The following is a 24980-nucleotide window of genomic DNA, read 5'->3' on the forward strand; positions in this document are numbered from 1 at the left end:
AATGGATGCTCTCACTCGCCTGACAAGTCACAACACGCTCTCTCGGGAACTTCTGCGGACCTGGGTACCATGGGTTCCTTCTGTTGCAGCCTCGTGTGGATACCGCCTGCTCACAAGCGAGTGCTTGGCCGGGTTTAGCTCGGCCCAGCCGGAGGCGGAGGCAGAGGCAGAGGCAAAGTCTCGAATCCTCCTCCTCCTCCTGCGCCTGGCTGCTGGACCGGTCAGGGGTCGCACTGTCAACATGGGGCCCGTCAAGGGTTCCCCTTGAGTGCCAGAGTGGGAGGGCCCGACGGTAGGGTTGTGCGAGGGTGGGATATTGTGGCTCGCCGAAAGCTTCCATTGTCTTCCCTTTTTCTTTTCGGCATCTTCACCTTTGTCACTCGCTGATAGTCGTCGTCACTCGCTCTTGTTGGAGGATAGACTCTGGTTGTGCTACTCTCAGCACCCTGCCATTCTTTTTTCGCCGTTGTTCTCATCACCACCCCAGACGCTCACCACGGCTCACACCACCGTGAGCTGTGCGTTGTTGTTGTGTGGTGATGATGTTTTCTCTCGCGTGGCTTTCCGCCATTGCTCTTTTCTCGTCTTCCAATACCTTCGTTCACGGCCTCAAATACACTCTTTCTGAAGTAGATTATAATCTTAATGTGAACAAGACAGCTACGAATCCCCTCGACTACAGCGTAGAAGAACGAGCAAACTACACAGCCTCCCCGGAAAACTGGAGGTTTCCCTTCTATACCGTCTTCCTAGATCGTTTCGTCAATGGCGACCCAACGAACGACAATGCGAACGAGACGCTTTTCGAGACCGATATGAGGAGCACTCAGATCCGCAACGGCGGTGACCTCCAGGGACTGGTGGACTCTTTGGACTATATCGCCGGCATGGGCATCAAGGTAATACACGGCCAGAACGCCCAACATCCTCCTCCTCGGTCTTTTTTTTTTTTCTCTGTCGCAGGAGGTTGCCCTTTGCCTTGGAGCTCTATGTTCTGACCACGCGGACAGGGTATCTATATCGCCGGCTCGCCTTTCATCAACCAGCCATGGGGCGCAGACGCATATTCAGTAAGTCACCACTCACGTATTGATCCCTAATCGCGTGCTCTCACGGCCGTGATCACACGCGCTGACATCAACGGCTAGCCGCTTGATCTCACCCTTCTCGACAAGCATTTCGGCAATATCACAATGTGGCAGAAGGTCGTAGACGAGATCCACGAACGAGACATGTATGTCCTTCTGGACAACACCATGGCAACGTAAGCAACTGGAAAGGCCCCGAACCTCGGCGGCGACGATCAATCACTCACAGTCTTGAAATGCAGCCTGGGTGATCTTATCGGTTTTGAGGGTTACCTGAACACAAGTACGCCATTCCTGGAGGAAGAGCACAAGGTTTCGTGGAAGTCATCCCGACGATACCCTGACTTCGACATCGGCAACACCTATAACAGTTCTTGTGAATACCCCACCTTTTGGTATGAAGATGGCAAGTTGGTACCGTCGTCCGAGACCTCGGGCCTCAAGGGCTGCTACGACAGCGATTTCGACCAGTATGGTGACATTGAAGCTTTCGGTGTCTTCCCCGACTGGAAACGTCAACTTTCGAAGTTCGCCTCCGTGCAAGACCGTCTGCGCGAGTGGAACCCTTCGGTGCTTGCTCGTCTGGAGCATTTCTCGTGCATGACCATCGCCGCACTTGATATTGATGGCTTCCGTGTGGACAAGGCCATGCAGGTGACAGTGGATGCGCAAGCCTCCTTCACCACCAAGATGCGCGAGTGTGCCAAACAATACGACAAGAAGAACTTCATGGTGGTTGGTGAGATCACATCTGGTAACACACTCGGATCCATCTGGCTGGGACGTGGCCGCTCGAAGGACATGTGGCTGGACGACATCAACACTGCCCAGACCCTCGAAGATGTCTGGGACGACGCTTCCACTGATTCCATGTTCCTTCGTCCGGCAGGAAATTCTGGTCTCGACGCAGGAGCATTCCACTACTCGGTGTATCGATTCCTGACTCGCTTTCTGGGCATGACCGGAAACCTCGAGGCTGGCTACGATCTGCCAACAAACTGGGTTGAAATGTGGAACGAGATGCTGTTGTCAAACGACTTCTACAACGCCAACGATGGTCACTTCGACCCTCGACATCTCTACGGTGTCACGAACCAGGACGTTTTCCGCTGGCCAGGAATCGAGAAGGGAACACAGCGCATGATGCTTGGCTACATGGTCACGACCTTTTTGTTGCCAGGCATCCCGCTCGTCTACTATGGGGAGGAGCAGGAACTGTACCTGGTTGACAGTACCGCAGGCAACTACGTTTACGGTCGTCAGGCCTTCTCGCCATCCCAGGCCTTCATGAGACATGGCTGCTATACTCTGGGAAGCACAATTTACAACGACTGGCCCGCAACGAAGGCCACCCAAGGATGTCATGACCCAGCCCAGGCGTTGGATCATCGCGATCCATCTGCCCCAATTCGGAACACCATGAAGCACATGTTCGCCATGCGCAAGGAATTCCCAGTTCTCGATGAGGGCTGGCTTCTGGTCTCGCTCGCCAACCAGACATCCTTCAAGTATCCCAACGGCACTGCTTCTCAAACCGAATTTGGCATCTGGAGTGTTGCCCGAGCTTACAACACGGAAACACAAAAGAACGTCTCTGCTACTGCCGATTCCAGCAAGCCTGTGTGGCTGGTCTACCACAACCAGCCTAACGAGACCACCTACGAGTTCGACTGCAATGATGCCGACACCGCCTTCATCTCTCCATTTGATGCTGACACCAAGCTCCGGAACCTGATGGACTCCACCGACACCTTGACTCTCGAGTCTTCTGCCATCTCCAACACAAACTGGACCGGAACCAAAGCCTCAGCGGGCTGCCTCAGCAGCATTACCATGAAGCCGTACGAGTTCAAGGTCCTTGTCGCCGATTCTCGATATGTATCTCCAGGACCCATGATCACCAGGTTCTCACCTGGCCACGACCACCAGATCGACTCGTCGGTCAACACCGCAAACGAGGTGGATATTGAGATTGGCTTCTCAACCGAGATGGATTGCGACTCGGTCTCCAAGTCCATCTCCGTGGTCTCATATATCGATGGCACAGGACCGCAGGAACTTACCACTATGGGAACCGCAACCTGTACAAGCGTTGACGAGGGCATCACCGGAGATTTCACTGGCTACATCCCTACGATATGGGTCTGGTCCGCTACCCTTTCCGGTGTCGTTGACGGAGTCCACAAGCTCACAGTCAAGGAGCCCGAGAGCACGGGTGGGGACTCAACTGCCAGCACCGACCACTTCCTCCTGAGACGAGGTCTGCCCAACAACCCTATCGTTTTCCCTGAGATTGCGAACCACTCATCTACCCTCCTCCACGTGGCCAATGATGTTATGTACGTCAACCACAGTGCCGCTGGTGCTTCCATGTGGCGGTACAGCACAAACTTCGGGTCAAGCTGGAGCGACTGGACGGACTACACAGGCGAATTCGAAAAGATCACATCTCAGACCTGGTCTGGAACCCTTGATCAGGCATGGTATGGCAAGCACCTTATGGTCCAGTACTGGAGTAAGCCACTGGGATCATCCGCCTTTATCCAACATGGAGACAGCACCGACGTCAAGTATGCGCGACAGTTCCCGCACGTGTTCATGCATGGTGATTACAACATGTGGGGATTTGACCGTGGAGCGGCGAGCGCCATGACTCTCGTTGCTGACCACACCTGGGAAATGCATTTCATGCGAGAGTGGCCCGCGTCGGTGCAAGTGAACATCTGGGGTGTCAACCCCGACGGCCAGCCTGACACGACATTCATCTTCGGTGACGTTGATCAGGACGGCATCCTTGACAGGTTGTCTCCAAGCAGTCTTTCAACCAACGTCTTCAACATGTCGGTTCCTGACTGGCCAGGCTTGTCCTACAAGTTGGTCGTCACCGATTCAAGCTGGAAGATCGAGGCCAAGCCAACTGGTACTGTCTACCTGCAAATTTTCCTCTTCTTCCTGCTCGGAATCCTCCCCATCGTCTTGGCTGCCCTTGCCGGTTGGGTGTACGTCCGTGGCTTTTACCAGGTCAAGGTCAACAAGAGGGGTTTCAAGACAAGCCCCAAGAACTGGCTCTCCCTTGGCGCCATCCTCAAGGGCGATTCGAATTCGGGCGAGAAGAAGGAGAAGTACAGCATCGCCCTGCGGGCCATGTCGCCCTCACCATCCTCAACCCCAGTGCCTGCCATCAGGGCCACCGGCGAGAAGAGGACGGTTTTGATCGCAACCATGGAGTACAACATCGACGACTGGAAGATTGGCATCAAAATTGGTGGTCTCGGTGTCATGGCCAAGTTGATGAGCACGGCACTGGACCACGTCAACCTGATCTGGGTGGTGCCGTGCATCGGTGGCATTGATTACCCCATGGACGAGCCGGCAGAGTCGATGTTCGTGCAAATCATGGGCGAGTCCTACGAGGTGCACGTCCAGTACCACAGGTATAAGAACATCACCTACGTTCTCCTCGACGCACCGATCTTCCGTCAACAGACCAAGGCTGAGCCCTACATCGCAAGAATGGACGACGTCGAATCTGGTATCCTTTATGCAGCTTGGAACAGCTGTATCGCTGAAACCATCCGCCGATTCCCTGTTGACATCTACCACATTAACGACTACCACGGTGCTATTGCTCCTCTATACCTGCTTCCTCAGACCATTCCCGTGTGTCTCTCTGCACAACGCCGAGTTCCAAGGACTCTGGCCCATGCGCAGCCCTGAAGAGACCAAGGAGGTCTGCGATGTGTTCGGCCTGCCCATGGACGTTGTGAAGAAATACGTCCAATACGGTTCCGTTTTCAACCTTCTGCACGCCGGTGCAAGCTACTTGCGGTACCACCAACGTGGCTTTGGTGCTGTGGGTGTGTCTAAGAAGTACGGTGACCGGTCACTGGCTCGATACCCTATCTTCTGGAGTTTGAAAACAATTGGACAGCTTCCCAACCCGGACCCTTCAGACACGGCTGCATGGGAGCCCGAGAAGGACGAGGGAAGCAGCAAGAAGGACGGCATCGAGGTCGACGCCGAGTTCGAGGCCGCGCGAGGAGATCTCCGAATGAAGGCTCAAGAATGGGCCGGTCTTGAAATCGACCCCACAGCCGATCTGTTCGTCTTTGTCGGCCGTTGGTCTCTCCAGAAGGGTGTGGATTTGATTGCCGATATCTTCCCCAGCATCCTGGAGAAGTACCCCAAGACACAACTTATTTGTATCGGTCCCGTTATTGACTTGTACGGAAAGTTTGCTGCCCTGAAGCTTGCTAAACTCATGGAGGTTTACCCCAAGCGGGTGTTCTCAAAGCCCGAGTTCACGCAGCTACCGCCTTATATCTTCAGCGGTGCCGAATTCGCACTTATTCCGTCGCGTGACGAGCCCTTCGGCCTCGTTGCCGTCGAATTCGGTAGGAAGGGTGCGCTGGGTGTCGGTGCAAGAGTTGGTGGTCTTGGTCAGATGCCCGGTTTCTGGTTTACTGTCGAGTCCATGTCTCCTGCTCACTTGCTCGATCAATTCAGACACGCTCTCAAGGAAGCTCTGGACTCGAAGCAGCCTAAGCGAGCACTCATGCGTGCATGGAGCGCAAAGCAACGTTTCCCAGTCAAGCAGTGGATTCACCAGATCGACAGTCTCTACGACGAGTCGATCCGTATCTCGAACAAGGAGGCAAGCAAGAAGAAGAAGCTGACAAGCAGGTCAATGTTATCACTTAACACCGCGTCCCACCAGGAGGGACCCGACACGCCTGGCACATCCAGGCCAACCACACCCAACACTGCCAGTGGGCTCCAAATATCAATATCCTCGCCACAAGCAGTGCGAAGCTCGCTGCTGCACAACGTCTCCCCCGATATTTCGACCGCTGGACTTCCCTCTCCCGGCCTGCGGTCGCCGAGCGGTGTTTCCTCTCCAAATCTCAACACCCCCAAGTTCCCATGGACCAACCTTGAGCCGGGATCCGCGCGAAACTCGGCCATCAGCGTGGCCAGTTTCGACAGCTTCGCCATGCGCGCACAGGCCGATGGCCCCATGAGCCCCGGCCTGCCCGACTCGCGCGACTCTATCGCGGGCCTACCCCTCCCACAGCCAAGTTTCTACCAACAGGGCAACCGCAACAGCAGTCAACTCTCCCTGTCGGATGTCGTCGGCGAGCGGCAGGACATGAAGCTGCAGAAGGTGGACCTGACCTTCAACGACACCAACGGCGAGTTCTACGCGGAATTCGAGCAGAAGCTGTCAGCAATCACGGCCAAGAACTCGCACACCGAGCTCTGCATCGAGGAGTTCCTCAAGAAGAGCGAGAAGGAATGGTTCCGGCGGTACCGGGACGCGAAGCTGGGCCGGCGCGACGTGAGCAGGGCGCGCAGCCCCAACGGCCTGGGTCTCAAGAGGCCCGAGAGCAAGGATGGGAAGAGCAGAAATTCGTCGATTGTTAGCCGGGGAAGGCAGCGACATCGCAGTATTACTCCCCACAGCACCATGACCTATATGAGTACGGAAGCGGGCTCACCCAGCGGACCAGATGTTGATGATGAATTCTTGCTGGGCAACGGCTACAAGGCGCCCACAGGTCTAAGGAAGTAAGTTGTGAAACCCTGCCGTCACCAATCGAGAAAGCAGAGAGCTAACGCAGATGTCTACCAGAATCCTCTCAATCAGGATTGGCGACTGGCCCGTCTACGCGTTCCTGATGGCGCTGGGCCAGATCATGTCGGTCAACTCGTACCAGATCGTCTTGCTCACGGGCGAGTCATCGCAGACTTCAGAGCAGCTGTACATTATCGGCTCCGTCTACCTGGTGGCGTCGCTCATGTACTGGTTCATGATACGGAACCTGAAGTCTCTGTACGCCATCTCTCTGCCGTGGTTGTTCTTCGGCCTGGCCTTCATGCTGCTGGGTATTGCGCCTTTCCTCGGTGACGGCACGGTACAAGGGGTGGTGCGGACTACCGCAACTGCTTTCTATGCCGCCGGAGCGAGCAGTGGAGCCGTGATGTTTGCGCTCAACTTCGGTGACGAGGGTAAGGCTATCCTGTTCCCCTCTACCATGGCTCACATGGTTCACCCCCCCCCCCCCTCTGGGCAAGCTGCTGACACAATGTGTTTTCAGGTGGCTCGCCAACACGTCAATGGATCATTCGCGCCATCATCGTTGCCGGCATCGCGTCCGTCTACTCGCTGATGCTCTGGTACTGGGGTTCGCTGGTGGCCATGTCCGCGGCCTCTGTGAACGCCTACGTCGTCAACACAAGCATCCCCATCGCCCTCGTGGTCTGTGTGCCCGTAGCTGTCATGCTGTGGGCCGTCGGCATCATCCTCTTCCTCGGCCTGCCTGACTACTACCGCCAGTCCCCCGAGTCTATCCCCGGCCTGTACATCTCGCTCCTCCACCGAAAGCTCGTCCCCTGGTTCTTCGTCGCCATCATCATCCAGAACTACTGGCTGTCTGCGCCGTACGGCCGCAACTGGCAGTTCCTCTTCGGCTCGCAGTACGTCCCCGGATGGGCCATCTTCATACTCGCGCTGGGCTTCTTCATCGTCCTGTGGACCATCATCCTGTACATCTTCTCCCTCTTCTCGGACGAGCACACCTGGCTCCTGCCCATCTTCGCCATCGGCCTCGGCGCCCCCCGCTGGGCCCAGATGTTCTGGGGTGTCTCCGGCATTGGCTGGTACCTCCCCTGGGTCGCCTCGCCCGTCGGCTCGGCCATCCTGTCGCGCTGCATCTGGCTGTGGCTCGGCCTCCTCGACTCGATCCAAGGTGTGGGTCTGGGCATGATGCTGCTCGCCACCCTGACGCGGCAGCACGTGCTGGCGGTGCTCATCGGCTCCCAGGCCATCGGAGCCGCCGTCACCATGTTGGCTAGGGCGACGTGCCCCAATGCCAAGTACGCGACCGTCACCTTCCCCGACTTCAGCCAGGGCGTCCTGCCCGGTGCTGCCGAGAAGTGGTTCTGGATATGCCTGGCGTTCCAGCTGGTCATCCCGTTCGGCTTCTTCAAGTTCTTCCGGAAGGAGCAGGTTTCGAAGCCATAATCCGCATACACCAGACACATGTGTGCGGCATACATTTTCCTCAAGGCTTATTATCTACTTTAGTCCATAAAACTTGGCTGGCTTTTACATACACATTTTTCAGCATCAGCGTCGGGATGCCTTGTTTGGCGCATAATATGGTGTCTCTGTGGTTACTTTTCCTTCATGTCATTCTTTTCCCTTTAAACTAAATATTGGATACCTCTTTTCAATTGAGCGTGAACAGAACAGTGTAACCACTCGGTTCAGTCAGTCGGTGTCGCGGGTATTGGGGAGTATCTGGGTAAGGAACACAAGGGACAAAATCTGTGTGTGATGTTTACTTGAAACGAGATACCGTACTTACTCATGGCAAATCGAACATTTACCTGTTGCACGCCAAATATCCTCAAATGAAATCCATCTGTGCCTGCCTGTCTGTGAATATCTGTGAGGATGTGTTGTTGATATGTAGTTCTTACATATGGAATGCTATGTCGCTCCGAGAGACTTTCAAAGTGGGCTCTCGAGGGCGAGGTAGCCCAGAAGAGGGCCATTACAGACAGTGCCGTATCTGGTCGGCCCTGTTCCCATGTTTGCCCGGTCTAGGGTAAAACATGTCACACGACATTATGTAGGCAGGCGACGCGAGATAAGGTCGCCACGTGCAGACCTGGCTACATGGGCGCAGGCTCGCAAAATAGGGCACATGGCTCCTGGGGAGGACATGGGCTTTATACAGCCTTGTCTGGTAGATATCGGCCAATCGCCACGAAGTCAAGTCTATTAGGCACTCTTGGACATTACGGGCGGAGCTGCTCACCACCTCCTGACGCCGGGGCTGAGGTACTCATTCACTTGCTCACTTGCAATATGTGGCAACAATTTTTCGCTGGAAAGTTGATTATATTGTTCATCCTTGAGTTCTCGGCTGTAAATGATGACCATAGGGCTTCAAAGCCCAATCATGCCGTCTTTGGGTCCCTTTTCCATGCCTTGCTGAATGCCTGAGCAGTGACGCTATGACCCCAACGCCGAACAACCTGAGCCAGCGTGATCGCAGTGTCCGAAAAGACAGAGACTGCGTACATGATCTCCTGGAACAATACATAACAAAGCAAAACATCAATCCGTGCCGAGTGGCCGTCGTATCGGGTGATACTACTGGCTTGCGGCCAAGTCTAAAGTGCTCTTGTCCCACATACTCCGCAGTATCGCCTGGATCCCGTCGTCGTCGTCGCCGTTGACAAGGCTGGCCCCACTGAGGCCTTGCCCTTCGTGTAGTCTGCTGGCGCCACCATCATCCGTGTCCAAGCTAGAGCCGGTGCCGCTATGTCTGACCGAGGTATTGGCCCGCCTAGGAGTCGCCGGTCTGCGCGCCCCATTGGCGCCATCCCGGACGTCTCTGAAGCTCTGGCTCAGACCGAACTGCCCGCCACCAGTCAAGTTCACAGAGCTACGATTACCAGCACCGCCGGACGTTCCTGGCCGTGGTATCCTCCTCGCACTGTCATTGCCAGGGAGCTGTGCCAGCCGTGCTAGGCTGCGGGCGACGGGGTTCTGGTAGCGACGTACTATGTTGTACTCCACCCCAGTGCGCTCAAGAAGCCTGTTTACCCTCGGATCCTGCGACTCGTACCCTGCGCCACCCAGCAAGGGACCCGCCACCTCGGCCACCTCAGCCGCGAAGCCGCCAATCCCGGAGTGCCGGTGACGAACCGGCTCCATGACCGAGCTGGCCCGCTGGAGGTTTATCTTCTGCTGTGTGCGGCTCTTCTCAGATGGTGCTGCTGCCACTGTGCCCACCTCCCTGGACCGAGCCGTGGTTGCTATTGCACTGCTTGTCACACCCGTGTCCTCTTCGTCTGTCAAGTCATCGTCATCATCGCGCACTTCGGTGGTGCCGGACAGTCCATTGTTGGTTGACGAGGGGAAGTTGCCTATGGACCTGGGCCTCCTGGGACCCGAGCCTGAGAACGAGCTAGCCGCGGTCTGTGAGACGAAGCGTGACGTGACCTCCTCCTGACCATTGCTGCCGACAACGCCCTGGGGCTGTGCCGGCGTCACGGACAGCGTACTGGCAGAATGCCGACTATCGGGTGATCTTGCCCGGGCCATTGCCATTGTGTTGGACATGCCGGTGGTTGCGCTATGCGATGGTGTCCGCTGAAGCAGTCTTGAGGTCAAGGTCCGACTGTGTTCCTTGTCCCCGGCAAAGAGGAGCTTCTGCGGCTCCGCCAGAGGGGTGGGTTCCTCGTCGCCGTTGACGCCTCCTGATGGACTCCCGGCGGCGCTCCCTTGTGCATTCCCCGAAGACTGCCCACTGGTATTGATGGATCCGCGTCTCGACAGGTAGGGGGACGCGGAACTGCTAGCATCAATCCACTCGTCTTCTTGGCCGTCGTTGCCGAGGTCGAAATGTACCGCCGACTTTGAAGACTTGAACTTGTTGACAGCCTTCTCCGAGGAGGAGCGCTTCAGTTGGCCCGAGGGCTTGGTACGTTTGGCGACCTCGACTTGGGAGCGGTTGCGCTTCAAGCTCGTCTGGGAGTGGTTCTTCTTGAGACTTGTGGTAGAGGGGTCGCGGGATAGTTTGACCTCGGACGAGTGATTTCGGCGGTGGATCGTTGGTCGCTCTGGTGAGGGAGAGGTGACTCGGCGGTTGAGTTTTGTGGATGATGCGGAGGTGTTGTGCTTGGAGAGCCCTTTGGATGACGGGACTCTTGCATGTAAGCGGGCGCCTCCACCTCCGACATGGTGTCTCTGTGGTTTGTGATGCGACCGCTGCTGCTGCTGATGATGCTGTTGACTGTGATGTGTCTGGTCGCTGTCCAATGAATCGCTGTCATGCTGGTTTGCAGGCCGTTTTGATTGGCCGGCAGACGGCGAGATGCTGCTGTCTCCCCGTTCCCTGTCCCTGGCCATGGCTGCTTGTTCCCCGGATGGCTGACTGCTGCTGTGCTCTGCCGCCAGATAGGCTCTCCTCTGTCTTGCACTGTCTCTCGAGCTCTCCAGAGCTCTGCCCACTCACTGCTCGTCTTCTTCCACCGCCCCGGGATGTGTATGCGGGCGAGCCCGCGTGGAACGGTCGAGCAACGGCGTCGGTGTGCGCCCCGGTGAAGGAGATTCCTTGCAGATTTGGAGAAGGACTGGGCAGAAGCGCGCGGATTGGAGGTGGCCAGGCTCTAGGTGGGCGCGAACTTTTGCTTTTTGCGCCGACGGACTGGTCCTGGCGGAGGGGTAGGAGGGAAGGGGAAGGGGGGTGGGCAGCGACGTGGAGGCGCAACGAAGAGAGACTACGGTCAATGACAGCGCTGTCGGAGTCTTGAGCAGCAGAGAATAATGGGTGGTGGTGGTGGTGTCGCAGGGACGAACTGGGGTGGCTCAATGGGTGCAGGAGACGGACCATACGAAGACAAGAGTGAGTGAATGAGTGAATGAGCTTGTGCCACGTCAAGATGATGGCCAATTGTTCCCTCCTGCGGGAGAAGGGAGATTATTGATTGACCCGACTGTCGGCGACGTAATGAGACGAAGTCAATCCAATTTGCGCAAACTAGCCGTGTGGACGTCGATTCGAATCGAATCTAGCCCTCCACGGTGCCTACCTACCAGTACCTGCCGTTCCGAAGTGCGGATACACAGACACACACACACTATGGCCCGTACGTACCTGCCTACTGGGTAGGTGCCGTTGCTAGTCACCATCGGCCGTGACCGCCTCTTCAGAGAACAACTGTCAAGGGGTTCTGCAATAAGAGGGTTGTATTCGGTTTCTGGTTGTGGTTCAGTCTAAGTTTGTGCCGAAGGGCCGAGGGGCCGAGGACTACCTATCAATGCCCATAAGGGGTCTGTGCGGTGCTCCTTCCTCACAATCTGCCCCCTCCAAAAAATAGCGGCGCCCTCGCAGCTAATGAACAATTCCGAGAGGTGCGTCCGACAGATCAGTCATCCTGTGTTCCGTCTTCCGGGCAAAGTATTGGGCCTGGACTATCTCCGTCTTCCTCACAGTCTCCGTTTCCGTCCTCCGGAGCGTCGGGGTCATTTCGGGGTTCGTCCCGTGATCCGTCGTGTTCCTTGTAGTTGGCTGCTTTCGCATCTCCACCTGATCCGGAGTCGTCCGTGAAAAGTTCCAACTCGAGAGTGCATCCGTTGTTGAGTGATTTGATGATGACATCCATGACATCTCGGACGGCGAGGAAGGCGTCGGATCCGTCCGCAATCGTTTTGGTGAACAGGGTGTGGTGGCTGCCTTCCAGGGTGTCGATCTGTTTGTCCTTCTCAGTCAACTGGTCTTTCAAGCTGGTGACGTATGCGGTGCTGAGGTTAAGTCGCGTCTGGAGTGAGTTCCGCTGGGTGTCCAATTTGGTGTTTTCCGACTGTAATTTTGCGATTTGGGCTCGCTGTTCGTTGACTTTGGCGGCGAACTTGGCGTTTTCCGTCTTGTATCGCTCGTACTTTTGCTGTTTTGTCAAAGGCGGGGGCGCTGTCGATGGGGAACACGAACGGGTATCGGCGTGTTCCGTCGCGGGCAAGGAAGGTAGCACGGACTGACGGGTCGTCGCGTCGTCGGTGGGAGACATGGTGGGTTGCAGGGACATGTCAAACTTCGTCTTCTTCGGGTTGCGTTGCGGACTCGCCGTAGGCGTTGTGTCGGATTTTTTTCGATTGGTTTTCTTCAACGGACTGTATTCTCCGGTTCGGGACGACATGACAAAGACGTCGGAATCGCTGTCGGAGGAGCAATCACCAGGGGGAGGTGGTTTTTCGAGCAGGTTTTCTTCGATTTCGTCGCGCACGGATTCAGCGGCTCTGGCGTTTTCGTCGGAATCGCTTTCGCCTGAGGATCCTTCGGATTCGGATTGGGATTCGGCCTGAGAAGAAGAAGTGTCGTAATCCGCTGTGTCGAACAAGTGTCGCAAAGGATGTGGCAGAGTTGGGCTTTTTTGGTTGGTTGGTTCGTCTTTGCGTTTGCGTAGAAAAGATATCGACCGAATTTTCCGTCAGCAATGTCCTGCAGTTCGTCGCAAATGTATGTCCACCACTCGTATTCCTTCTTCTTGTGCCTTTTGACGGATCGCGGGAGCTTTCTGTCGTGTTCCCACTCTCGCATCAAGTGGATGAGGGTAAGGAGATCCGTAGCCCTGTCGAGTTCGTCGATTTTGACCCTGTCGGAATCAAGAATCGTTTGTAGTGTAGTGTGCAAGTCTCTCGCGGTAGTCGTCGAGCCGACTTGGTCGTCCCAGCGCGTGATGTCGTCAATGTTTTTGATCCAGGGCTCCGGATTTTGAAAAAGATCCGCGGCTCGGCGCTTTGCTTTGAATTTGCGCCGTTTGAGTTCGTTTTCGGACAGCTTTCTGCTCTTATCTCCTTCCGCCATCGCCGTCGGCGACGGGCTCGGATTGCAAGGCCGTCTTGAGTGTGTCTTCCGTTGAACAAAAACGAATGGAAAAATAAAAGGGAGGAAGAAGTTTGTAGTTCCTGAGAGAGAACCAAAATTGTGCTTTAAGTAGTGCTGTGTTCATCCCATTTTTTCGTCCGAAGTTTTTAGGCAGATGTCGTTGTGAGTCACTGTGGCAGTCACTGGTGGCAGTCACTGGTGGTAGTTACTGTGTCAAGTTTGTAATGGACAGTCGTTTGCGGGCGAATTCGTCAAGCAGCGATTGTGCGTCGGGTCCCAGTTGCGGCAAGGTCATCCATTCTCGGAATTCAGGTCCCAGTCCGACGTATTCGACGAGATATTTTGTGTCCTTCGGTCCTGAGTGTCGTTGGTCGATTATGCGCTTTGCGTGATCTTCGATTCGGATGGGTCCGATCCGAGGTATGTCTCGACCGAACGGATCCAGAGGGTACGGCTCGAGGTGGTCGACGGAAACGACATCATGCTTCAACTTCCATGCGCGCGGAAAGTCGAGTCGGTATGCAGAACGGCCGATCCTTTCCGTGACTCTGAAAGGGCCCGCATATTGTGGTCCGTATTTGCGGCCGACATCTTGTGGAATTCCGTATCCTTTGTGTAGTCGGAGTAACACCCGTGCTCCGACTTCAAAGAATTGTGCGAGATGTCGTCTATCAAAGTGTGCTTTTACCGTCATCGCCGCAAGTGCCAGGGCGTCGTGTACGCGGATACGGCTTTGAGGAAGGTCTGGCAGTCGATGAGGCACTCGGTCCGCAATGATGTCCAGGACGTCGTTCGGGGTGAAGCCTTTGACGATTTCGTTCGGGGAAGTCCCGGTTGCTTGGGATTTGCTGTTGCAGTATTCGAATTGTATCCGTGGCAAAGTGTCCAACCATTTTCGCGGATCGTCAAGGCCGTGGATGAAGTGGCGGAGCGCGGATTCAATGGTCTGTACCGTCCTTTCTGACTGGCCGTCGGTTTGTGGATGGTACGCAGTTGTGTAAAGCAGCTTTGTTCCGGATAGTTTCCATATTGATGACCAGATGCTTGACAGGAATTTGGGGTCTCGGTCTGAGAGGATGACTTTTGGATAGCCCCAGTTACTTTGAAGCAAGTATCGTAGCAAAGAGGAGGCCCATTCCGTGGCTTTCCATGTTGATTTTCCGGGCACCAGCAACAGGTCCTTCGAGAATTTGCAGATTACCAAGAGGATACAGTCGTAGCCTTCTGTCGAGGGAAGTCCGAGGATAAAGTCCATCGTAATCCAGTAGTAGTATGGACACGGTGGGCCGAGCAGCGGTTGCAAGCTCCCGTGGGCTTTATGTCTTCTAATGTCAAAGACTTGGCAATCAGGGCAGCGGCGGGTAAATTTGCGCAGCTCGGAATGCGGTCTTCCGATGCAGAAGGGCCGGAGGAATTCGCTGAGTCGGGCATAACCATGGTGGCTGCCTGCATGGGCGAGTTCCAAGATTTCGACTACACACGATCGAGGGATGCAAAGACGAGGAGTTCCGTCTTCGTTTGATGTTTTCCAGATGAGGCCGAAGCGGATTTCGAACGGAAGGACGGCTTTGTTCTCACGGAGAGCATCGTTTCGCCGTATCATGTCCAGAATTCTTGCCCATCGGGGGTCTGTTCGATAGCCATCTTGGAGGCGCTTGCGAAAGTCGGGAGACATTTCAACGTGCACATTTCCGTTTCGCAGATTTGGTTCCGAAGGTATCGGAGGGGCTACTGGGCGCATTTCCGAGAAAAACGACCAATGTTCGTCTCGATCATCCGGGAGAACATCCAGTCCACCATCTTCAGTTGGCGGCGACACGTTCGGTGACGGCATACGCGACAGTGCATCCGGCACGACATTCTCTCTTCCCGGTTTGTGCAGTAGATCGATTTCGAAGGCGCTGACATATTCAAGGGCACGGATCAATCTCTTGTTGTCTATCGAGGCTGCGGTGGAGTTGACAATGTCAGGTTGTTTGGAAAGGGCGAGGATTGCTGAGTGGTCTGTGCAAATCGTAGGACGGTGCTTAGTGACGTTGATCCAGTGTCGACATTTTTTGAGTACCCATACGTAGCCGAGAAGTTCCATTTCCGTAGCCCAGTACCGGCGTTCCGCGGAGGACAGAGTGCGGCTAAGGTACGCAATTGTTTCGACTGAAGTTCGCGGTGGGTATGTGACGACACGGCCGTCTTTCATGAGTTTCCTTGCGGCTGAGTCCGCCACGTGGTAGACTTGCACTCCGATTCCGGACGCGGATACATCGAAATCGATGAATAGACGCCTTTCCGAATTGAAGTGTACGACGGATGTGAACTTGGTTAGGTCTTGTTTCACGGTGTCGAAGGCAGCTTTCTCTGCGTCGCTGGGCAGGGCGAACATAATTCGTTTTGTCCAATTCTCTCGAGCTGTTTTGCCCTTTGGCTTTGTCGAGGCATTCAGTCGATGGAGATTCGTCTTTCGTTGTTCGAGAGGCTCGATCTTCATTGCGAAACGCGGGACGTTGTGTCTCATGTAGCCCGCAAGGCCGATGAAATGTTCCAAATCCTTCAATGAGCGGGGAAATTCCAAGGCTTTGACAGCCTTCAAGCGTTCTTCGGTCGTGGAGAGGCCGAAAGAGTCGACATAACGGCCGAGCACGACAGCTGTCGGTGCTGCGAAATAGGATTTTTTTGGGCCCATTGAAATGTTCTTCTGTCGCAGTCGGTTGAAAACCAGACGAACATCGTCAATATGGTCTTGCAAGGAGCCGTCCGTGGCAATGACTATGTCGTCGGTATATGCTTCAGCGGGTGTGTCTTCGAGGAGCCGATCCATTTGTCGTTGTACATAGGCTGGGCTGCTGTGATATCCCATGATAGCGCAGTTGAATGTGAATTGTCCGCGAGCTGTTGTGATAGTGAACATCCATCGAGATTCGGGATGGATTCGCCACTGGTAGAAGAAAGCGGTGGCGTCGAGAACCGTGATGTGTTTTGCATTTGTGATCTTTGAGAGAATTTGGTCCTGGCTTTTCATGGGGTATGCGTCGGGGACCGACATGCGGTTCAGTCCTCGGACATCAATCACCATGCGACCTTTCCGGGTACCGTCTGGCATAGTTCGCCAAACAACGAATACGGGGAAAGAGAAGGGAACGGATTGAGTTGTCCGTTCGATTTTTTCGGCAGCTTGCAGTTTGTTTAAAGTTTTGTCAACGACCTCAGCGTCCTTCGAGGTCATGGGGTAGACTCTGCACTTTTTCGGAATCATGTCTTGCCAGTTTTGCCTAAGGCGAACCTTGAGCCATTCGTCTTGTGGAGCTTTGGCCCAACCTTTGTCTTCAAAGATGTCCGCATTTTCATCGAGGAAACTTGAGAGCTTGTCTCGGTCGACAGGGTTCAGGTTGGAAAATACATTAGTGCCTGTCGAGGTGTGCGTTTGGAAGTCGTCTGACGGCATCGTTTTCGGACGCTGGGAATTCGAGGATCCGTGAAAGGCTGCGAATGTGGCCTCGTCGTCTTTGTCGACGGCATGAATTTGGCATTGTGGGTCCAAAGAACACAGGTGTCCCACGAATGTTCTATTGGGTACGATGATAGGCTTGTCCGTTTCGTTCTCGACGACCACGTGAGCCAGATGGACATCCGTGAGGAGAGCGTAAGCGCCGAATCGGGTTGATGCAGGGGTAAACACCAAGTCTTGAACGTCGTCAGTGTGCAGGCGATGTTCAACGGGGAGATAAACAGCTGATCTAGGTGGTATAATAGTATGTTGCGCGGCGAGTACCCTGGCCTTCACCGGGCGGCCACGATTTCTCGTTTCCATGGGAATTCGGACACGGCAGGAGTCGATGTCGACGTATCCTTTCGAATTAACAATGTCGAAGCCCTCTGGTCCCATGGCGTCCATGCCGACGAGCATGTTGGCCTTCAGGTCTTCAACCACGGAGACTTCGCGAGTAAACGAAGCGACTGCTGCGGTCCCGCGGTCGATGTGTTTTCCCAGGAATTGCAATGGCATAAGTACATAGTCGTACGACTCGTGAATTTTCGTTCCGAGTCCGCGTAACTGTAGCGGAGATGCGCGTTTGCGAATTGGCAGGAGGGGATAATTTTGTTGTAACCATTGTCTATCTGCCATCGTTCGGTTGCAGCCGGTATCGCCGCAAACATCTGACGACAATCCGGACGGCAGTTGAATGAAAAGACGCAAATAAGTCCAAGAGCGAAAACCGAATCCTGTCCCAAGTTCCGAGTCGACCCTCACCGGCGACTGGATTATCTCCACGCCCCCTGTAGTATCCGATGGGACACCGGGGCCTTTCAGTTTTTTGCCGGCTGCTCCGGGGCATCTTTCGACGCGCCGTCCAAGCCTTGATCGTCTGGTGGGCTGGCAGTCTCCGCCTCAGCTGCGAAAGCCGTCGACGTCTGTCTCCGTCGGGGCCGAGGCTTTTTGAAATGGACGGAGTAGACATGATCCATCAGCGAATTGTTGCTATGAAAATGCTTGGTGCAATAGCGGCAGACGGATGGTGACGACGCTGATGTGCCGAAAAAGGCAACGTCTGGGTAGTCGTCATGGTCGTCGACGGGAAACGCTTCCTCGAAGGGATAGTCGAAAGCCTCAGCGGCTGCATCCATGGAGAACTCTTCGTCCGGGACTTCCTCAACCGAAGGTGGTTGATATGCGGGCGTATCGGGTTGCTCCACAAAGTCCGCAGACTCGCCATGATAGGCCTGATGGGGCTGATTTCGTTGATATGGTCCGACGGCGGATGGGGCTTGCGGGGCGGGCAGGCGACGGTTCTCTGGGACGAGCTGTTGTCGGCGATCTCCCGGCTGTGGCTGTTGTTGAGCGGGTTGTCGCTGCTCGTCCTGTTGTCGACGCCACGCGGCGTACTGGTCTGGTGGCAGCCAAGGTCGACTGTATCCAGCATTCCAGATCTGGCCTCGACCAGCCGATCGGACCGGCAGTTGAAACTGATTCTGGGTTTGGTTAGCCGTGTACGGTCGATTGTACTGCGGAAGAGCTTGGGGTAGCTGCGCCTGAAAGCGTTGCTGTGGTTGCCATCGCTGGGGCTGCGAAGGCGGATACCGTGGGGCGTAGGGGACGTTCGACCTGCCTCCGTAGGCGGGTGTGGGCTGACGAGGACGGACAACATTCCGAGCAGACGGATATCGTTGTCGGGCCAGGTCGAGAATCACACTCTCGCGGTTTCGGACGTCGTCCAAAAAGCTTTCCAATGTCGTCGCTTCGTTGGGTTTTCGGAGTTCAGACTTGATCTCGGGAGCGAGCGATTCGAACGCAGCAATCAGCTGTGCGGGAAGCTCCATGTTGCAAGCCTTCGCGTTCGCAATGACGGTTTGAAGGAACGAAGTAATGTCCCGTCCCTCTGCGACCTGGTAGAGAGACAAGTGATCCGTCTTGAGACCGGCCATGGCATCCGAGAAGGACTTGGCGAAACGCGATTTCAACTTGTCACAAATCGCTTGAACTGTCGCCGTCTCGAGCAGCTGGCGATCGTTGTCGGTCAAGACATGGGAGTGCCATTCGAGTGCATCCTCCAAGAGACACTGAGACCAAACTCGACGGACGTCGTCCGCGGAATGGACTCGTTCGATGTGCTTCAAACGCTCGATGAAATGGAAGACGTCGAAATACTTCGTGATCTTCCCGTCAGACCAAACGCCTGAACCGGCATGCTTGCGAGGGCAGAAATAGCCAACATCCGCTGGCCGGATGCCAGAACGTCCGTCGACGCCATTCTGCGCGGGCCCGGCTTGAACATGGACTTGAGGGACTGGTGCATTTGCGAACGCTGTGGCAATCAGATGTGCGAAGTCTTGGTTCTGCTGGTTACGGAGCTGTGCCATTGCCTGTGTGATGAGGTTGGCGGCGTCTTCAGCCGTGAGTGGTGCCATATCGTCGTCGTCAGATTCAGGGCCTTCCGATTCCGTTCTGTCGTTCCTCTTCGGACGCGAGGGAGAGCCGAGGTCTCGATTATATGTTGATGTGGGCGGCGTATTTCCGAGGGAAACTCTTGAGGATGATGGCAAACTTGGCAAACTCACTGTTCGGCGGTGCTCGAGTGTTCGAGGAGATTGCGTTCCGGTCGATGCATGTGATGAATCACCAGGAAGCGGCGTCCGGCTAACTGGGGAAGTGGCTTGGGGATCAGACGCTGGAGGGGATCCGAGCGGCAGGAGCGCCCGCCAGCGGGCGAGAAATGCGGGAAGGCTCTTCCGCTTTGTTGACCAATTCTGCGGCCAACAAGTCTCGCCTTGAGGAATCGGATCGTTTTCGTCGAAGGTAGGCTGCAAGAGACGGGCGTATTCGAGCTCGTCGTTCTGAATCTTCGTGATATACGGAGACCCGGATAGGCAGTGGAACCGTAAGAGCTGTCGAGCACGCAGTCGTCTGAGTTCAGCCGTGGAGTCTCGCGGAGCCATACGACTGAATAGTCTAGACGAATGAGTGTCGAGACGGTCGTGCGAGAGCGAAGCAAGCAGTTGGAAATCGATGGTAAATCTGCGGTGGTGCTCTCGTCGTCTCGTCGGACGAGGCTATGTCTGTGGTGGTCACCGGCTGGCGTTCGATTCCCGTAATCCGAGCCAAGTTGTCAAGGGGTTCTGCAATAAGAGGGTTGTATTCGGTTTCTGGTTGTGGTTCAGTCTAAGTTTGTGCCGAAGGGCCGAGGGGCCGAGGACTACCTATCAATGCCCATAAGGGGTCTGTGCGGTGCTCCTTCCTCACAACAACCCAGGCCCTTGGTGCCTTGGAACCTTAGCAGGCAGGAAGACAAGAGACGGTTTTCCGAACTTAGGCCCGGGCACCACCGGAAGGAACCACCACCCCCCTCCCGCTTCACTTTCCCCTCCGCATCTAGTCTAGACTAGTTTCCTTTCGAGTCACGTCAGTCGGCAGGCAACAACCCACTCTCCCGTAATCTCCGTTATCATTTGGCCCGAGGCTGGTTAACCTTCAACGTCCACTCCTCTCTCACTCCAGTAGCCAGTAGCACCGTCTCCATCATCACCATCCATCACCGCAACCCTACGCCACTGTCTCGACACCGCCGTGGTTCTACTCTCCAGCTCAGGTACTCTCGGATAGCTTCTCCAATACCGCGGGGGAAACATTACTCAAAATGAGTGCACAGCTTACACAATTCGAAGAGGAGAGGAAGGCCTACCAGGAACAGGTATGTCGTCTTTGCCTTTGCGTCATCAGGTCCAGTTTCGCAGCTTCGTCTCGAGACACACATGCTGACCATACTTCAGCTGGACATTGTCTCCACATCCCTCAACGATGACCCCGAAAATGCCGAGCTGCTCGCCCTCAGGGCTGAGCTGGAGGAGATGATCAATATGATCAACGAGTCCATCGCCGACATCCAGCCGAAACGAGCTGCAGCAGCACCTGCAGCAGCCGTCCCGAGCAAGGCTCCCAGACCGGCAGAGACCGCGCCCGAGAAGTGGTCACGCGAGAATCACCCAGCCTTCAAAAAGGCCGCACAGGAGGAGAAGGACAGGCAAGAAGCAGCTGCGGCCGCAGCAGCAGAGTCGGCTATCCCCATCTCCTACCAGGTCAATGATACAGTTCTTGCTAAGTGGGTCTCGGGTGACAAGGGATTCTACCCAGCACGCATCACCGCCGTCACCGGCTCCTCCACACAGCCCATTTATACCGTCAAGTTCAAGAGCTACGATACGAGCGAGACCCTGCGCGCAAACAACATCCGCCCAATCAGCAACAAGCGCAAGGCAGATGGCAGCAACCCGACTGCAGGCCCTTCGGCCGCAAGCGGCAGCGTAAACAGCCCGACCACGTCTGGAGCAACGACACCGGGCGGATCAACGAGTGTAAACAACGGGATTGTCCTTACGTCCGCCCCAAGTGTGTACCCACAGGCCGACAAGAACGCCGCTGCTGATGGAGAGAAGCCGGTCAAGAAGTTTAAGAAGATCAAGGCGAACAAGGAGCTTGAGAAAGGCAAGAGCAAGTGGCAAGACTTCAACGCCAAGTCCAAGTTCGGAAAAACACAAAAGAAGGACAGCATGTTCCGCACACCTGACGGCGTTCACGGTCGAGGTTAGTACTTCTTCTTCTGCCCGCCACGAGAAAGCTATTACTAACTTGGTGTGACAGTCGGGTTCACCGGGTCTGGCCAGACCATGCGCAAGGATCCCACTCGAAGTCGTCATGTTTACCAACCAAATGAGGACATTGACTAAGTTCATTTTCTGCTGCAGGACCTTCCGTGCCTTGGACAGACCTCTTCGAGCTCATCGAACTTGGAATTATGGCGCAGGCGGGCGGGACCGGCACCTTGCCGTGGGCTTTTGGTGGGCGTTGGGTCTGGGTGGACTTTCTACTACACGGTAAAACACCTCTGACTTTTTATATGGAGGCTAACTTGGCGTTTCTTCTCCTACGGCAACAAGGCAGCATGTACCAGTCTCTGGTGAAGCTTAGCGTACTCTGTTCATAGGAACGGGCTTGCTGTATGTTTCGGCATACCAGCTGGGCTCGCCGCAGGGCCAGTCGCACATATTGAAACACCGTGATTTCCCCAGATCACCAGTCTTTGGATCGATGCTAAGCTCCCACAGGCTTTTGGCAGCTATGTCACCTCACGTGCCAGGGCTGCTTCCGTTGACTGCTCCATTCCGGCAGGCATACGCACAACCACGTAATCGGGCATTAGTCTCATACTTGTTTAGGAGGTTGTGCGTCGACAGCGAGCTCTCTTGCGTCCTCACGGACTAACTCCGCATGTGAGAACGCGGTGTTCGGGTTACCTCGGCATGTCTTGGCAAGGCGTTCCATGACCTCTTGCACACTCGCTTCTCCCTACCTGCTGAGGGGTCGCCATACCTCTGTGGGCGGCGTCGTCACCGTAAGGACCTCATTCGATGACTATCTTCGTAGCCCTGTAGCTTGCTCGGTTTCGCGACTCCGATGTGAGAGGCGACTGAACGTGTGTATGTTTCCTGTCTACTCTCGTTTGACAAAGTGAAGGACAAGAGGCGATCATGTGTCCAAGATCATGCCAGGTTTGTTGAGGTATGGCGTGCACCGTTATGTCTTCGGGACTTATCCACCGGCATTTCGACTGGTGTTATAAAGAGTCTGGATAATCCGGGAAATAAAACATGTGGTGATTATCAGTAGAGCAGCGAGATTTGGGGCCAAAAAATACAACGAGATGCCTGTGGGACGCTTCTACAGACGTGACGGACGGGTCCAGCTTTGCCGACATCTGCGCTAACACGCGATCCCCGGCCGGGTACTCACCCCGGGATCACGGCCAGGATCTCTAGATTGAACAAATGCTTTCCTTTGGTATTGTGATGTAGCCGCTGGAAAGATACTTCATTAGATTTGGTGAGGTCGGAGGTCACCAGACGTGGTCAGGGACCCTCGCTGCAGACACGCGGAGGAACCCAATCTCCAAAGTTCACACTGTCACGAGGTGCTTCACTTGCGAGGGATAGCGCGTGCTTGGTATCTGTCTGTCTCTCTAACACGTATTTGACACCACGAACCAAACCGGAAATGCCCAATATACTGTGCCCAAAATTGTTGTTGATGCGACCCGTCTATACCCGTATTTAGTCTTTTTGAAGCTTCCTGAAGAAGTCCGTGACGCCCTGGAAGACCACGAGAAGAATTCCACCTCCCTGTTTTTTTCCACCGTCAGCAACCAACACTTGCATTTCGGGAGGCCGCGTGTCGGAGTGTTCAGCAGTTGATCACTTACCGGTCCTAACCTCAGCACCTTGGGCAGGAAACCCTTGTACAGGGCCGCGAAACCCTCCTCCTTCAGCACCGTTCCGACGGCCGGGAAGGCCCAGTTGTACTTGGGGGTGACGCCGGGGACCTTGACGGCGTTCTGGATGCGCGACTTGACGACGTCGAGGGGCGTGTTGAGGATCGTGCCGACAGTGCCGCCGACGGTTCCGGCCATGATGTCGTTGACCATCTGGCCCGACTTATCCTTCGCCTTGGGGAGCAGCTGGCGGACCTGGAAGATGCAGCCGAAGTAGCCCGCGTTCCACAGGATGTGCCTCCACAGGGTGCTCTCGAGGCCCTGGTACATGGCGAGCACGCCCTCCTGCTTGACCGTCTTGGCGACCACGTCCAGCATGCCGTTGTACTTGCTCGCGTTGGCCTTGTCCTGCAGGCGGATCTTGACGAGCTCGAAGGGGACGACCACGAAGGACTCGGTCGCGCCGGCGGTGGCGCCCGTCAGGACTGACAGCGGCTGGGTCATCTTTTCGGCGCCGAAGGCCTTGCGGTAGAACTTGCCCCACTCGTCGTTGGCTGCGAACTTGGTGGCTCGCTTGGGCGCCTCCATCAGGATCGGGGCGGTGATGCCGCGGTACAGCCGGGAGAAACTGCTCCGTGTGTCTTGTCAGTGCCTGCTTGCGAAGCCTTTCTCATGCCCTGCAGCATTGCATATGATCTGTCCGGGTGTATGATCGTTGTGGGAATAGGATCGCGTACGCACCCCTCATGTCGGATAATCTTCTGGAAGCAGTCGAACATGCCATTGTAAGAGTCCGCACCGACTCCCTTGCCGGTCTGCAGCTGTCTGTTGAGCCTGTCAGCAGTGCCAACTTGTCCAGTGGGTCGAAGACCTTACACTCTGGTCTTGACGACGTCCAGCGGGTACCTAGGTAGCACGATCAGCATTTGGCAAACAAACACAACCCGGCAAGCCTTGCGCCCTTAATGTGGACATACATGACCAGAATCTACAGGAAGAGACATGTTAGCAAGTCAATTGCACCCGGGAAACGGCGGAGCATACTTCAGACACACCGGCGACAGCGCCTACGAGGACGAATTGTCAGCCATGGACTCTCACAACATCTTGCGACAATCCCGAGTCGTCGGAGCGCGAGTCGGCAATGTGTTTACGCACCGGCGGCAAACTGGTATATGAACGGCAGGGGCTTATCGGAAGACATCTTGACAGCTGCTATGTGGACATGTTAGCCGGGATATAAACCTGGGCCTTCCGAGAGACGACTTGCCTGGACCGAAGGCTGGACGTGGATGGAGTTGGAAAGGAGGGACGGGGAGCAAGCACCTCAGCTACGGAAGAGGCAGAATGAATCTTGTCAGCGCGGCCGGCGCACACAAATCCTCCCAGGTCCCCTAGCGGCATCGGACTGCCGCAAGCCTACCACAAACCAAGCATTGTAATGGACCCTTGTCAGTTCCCCACGTTTATCCGCACATGCACGCACGGTTGGGGGACTTCTGGTAACCGAGAAGCCGATTATTACGGGCGATACTTGGACCACCTACTTAAGTAGGAAGGTATTTATTATCACACACGCAAGCATGGACGCATCTTGTGGAGCCAGCCACTATTCCTAAATAAACCCAGCTTTTGATTCTCCTCATGCCATGGTTAGGCTATAGCTTGCGTGCTGCACCGGCATTTGACCCCGGTGCATTGGCCGGCGACCAGAATGCGAGACCTTCCTGAGTGGC

The 24980-nt window shown here is 55.4% G+C and overlaps 6 protein-coding genes across 6 annotated transcripts; 2 read left to right on the forward strand and 4 right to left on the reverse strand.

The window, feature by feature from the left end:
• Window positions 1-542: 542 nt before the first annotated feature.
• On the forward strand, window positions 543-8112 carry INS49_009714 (uncharacterized protein; the record flags this gene model as incomplete). The annotated part of the gene is made up of 7 exons (XM_043170442.1): window positions 543-899; window positions 1011-1070; window positions 1149-1264; window positions 1331-4750; window positions 4800-6656; window positions 6721-7097; window positions 7187-8112. 7 exons carry the CDS (start codon window positions 543-545, stop codon window positions 8110-8112), a joined length of 7113 nt encoding a protein of 2370 aa, XP_043025007.1.
• Window positions 8113-9252: 1140 nt separating this feature from the next.
• On the reverse strand, window positions 9253-11016 carry INS49_009715 (uncharacterized protein; the record flags this gene model as incomplete). Its single annotated transcript, XM_043170443.1, has 1 exon — window positions 9253-11016. One exon carries the CDS (start codon window positions 11014-11016, stop codon window positions 9253-9255), a length of 1764 nt encoding a protein of 587 aa, XP_043025008.1.
• Window positions 11017-12035: 1019 nt separating this feature from the next.
• On the reverse strand, window positions 12036-13471 carry INS49_009716 (uncharacterized protein; the record flags this gene model as incomplete). Its single annotated transcript, XM_043170444.1, has 2 exons — window positions 12036-12991; window positions 13084-13471. The coding sequence occupies 2 exons, from the start codon at window positions 13469-13471 to the stop codon at window positions 12036-12038; spliced, it is 1344 nt and encodes a 447-aa protein (XP_043025009.1).
• Window positions 13472-17794: 4323 nt separating this feature from the next.
• Window positions 17795-19921, reverse strand: INS49_009717 (uncharacterized protein; the record flags this gene model as incomplete). Its single annotated transcript, XM_043170445.1, has 1 exon — window positions 17795-19921. The coding sequence occupies one exon, from the start codon at window positions 19919-19921 to the stop codon at window positions 17795-17797; it is 2127 nt and encodes a 708-aa protein (XP_043025010.1).
• Window positions 19922-20619: 698 nt separating this feature from the next.
• On the forward strand, window positions 20620-21706 carry INS49_009718 (uncharacterized protein; the record flags this gene model as incomplete). Its single annotated transcript, XM_043170446.1, has 3 exons — window positions 20620-20673; window positions 20753-21563; window positions 21621-21706. 3 exons carry the CDS (start codon window positions 20620-20622, stop codon window positions 21704-21706), a joined length of 951 nt encoding a protein of 316 aa, XP_043025011.1.
• A 1380-nt stretch (window positions 21707-23086) lies between these two features.
• On the reverse strand, window positions 23087-24448 carry INS49_009719 (uncharacterized protein; the record flags this gene model as incomplete). Its single annotated transcript, XM_043170447.1, has 7 exons — window positions 23087-23155; window positions 23236-23872; window positions 23986-24069; window positions 24121-24150; window positions 24222-24232; window positions 24289-24311; window positions 24403-24448. The coding sequence occupies 7 exons, from the start codon at window positions 24446-24448 to the stop codon at window positions 23087-23089; spliced, it is 900 nt and encodes a 299-aa protein (XP_043025012.1).
• Between the last annotated feature and the right edge of the window lie 532 nt (window positions 24449-24980).

This window comes from Diaporthe citri, assembly GCF_014595645.1.
Source record: "Diaporthe citri strain NFHF-8-4 chromosome Unknown scaffold_4, whole genome shotgun sequence".
NCBI lineage: Eukaryota > Fungi > Ascomycota > Sordariomycetes > Diaporthales > Diaporthaceae > Diaporthe > Diaporthe citri.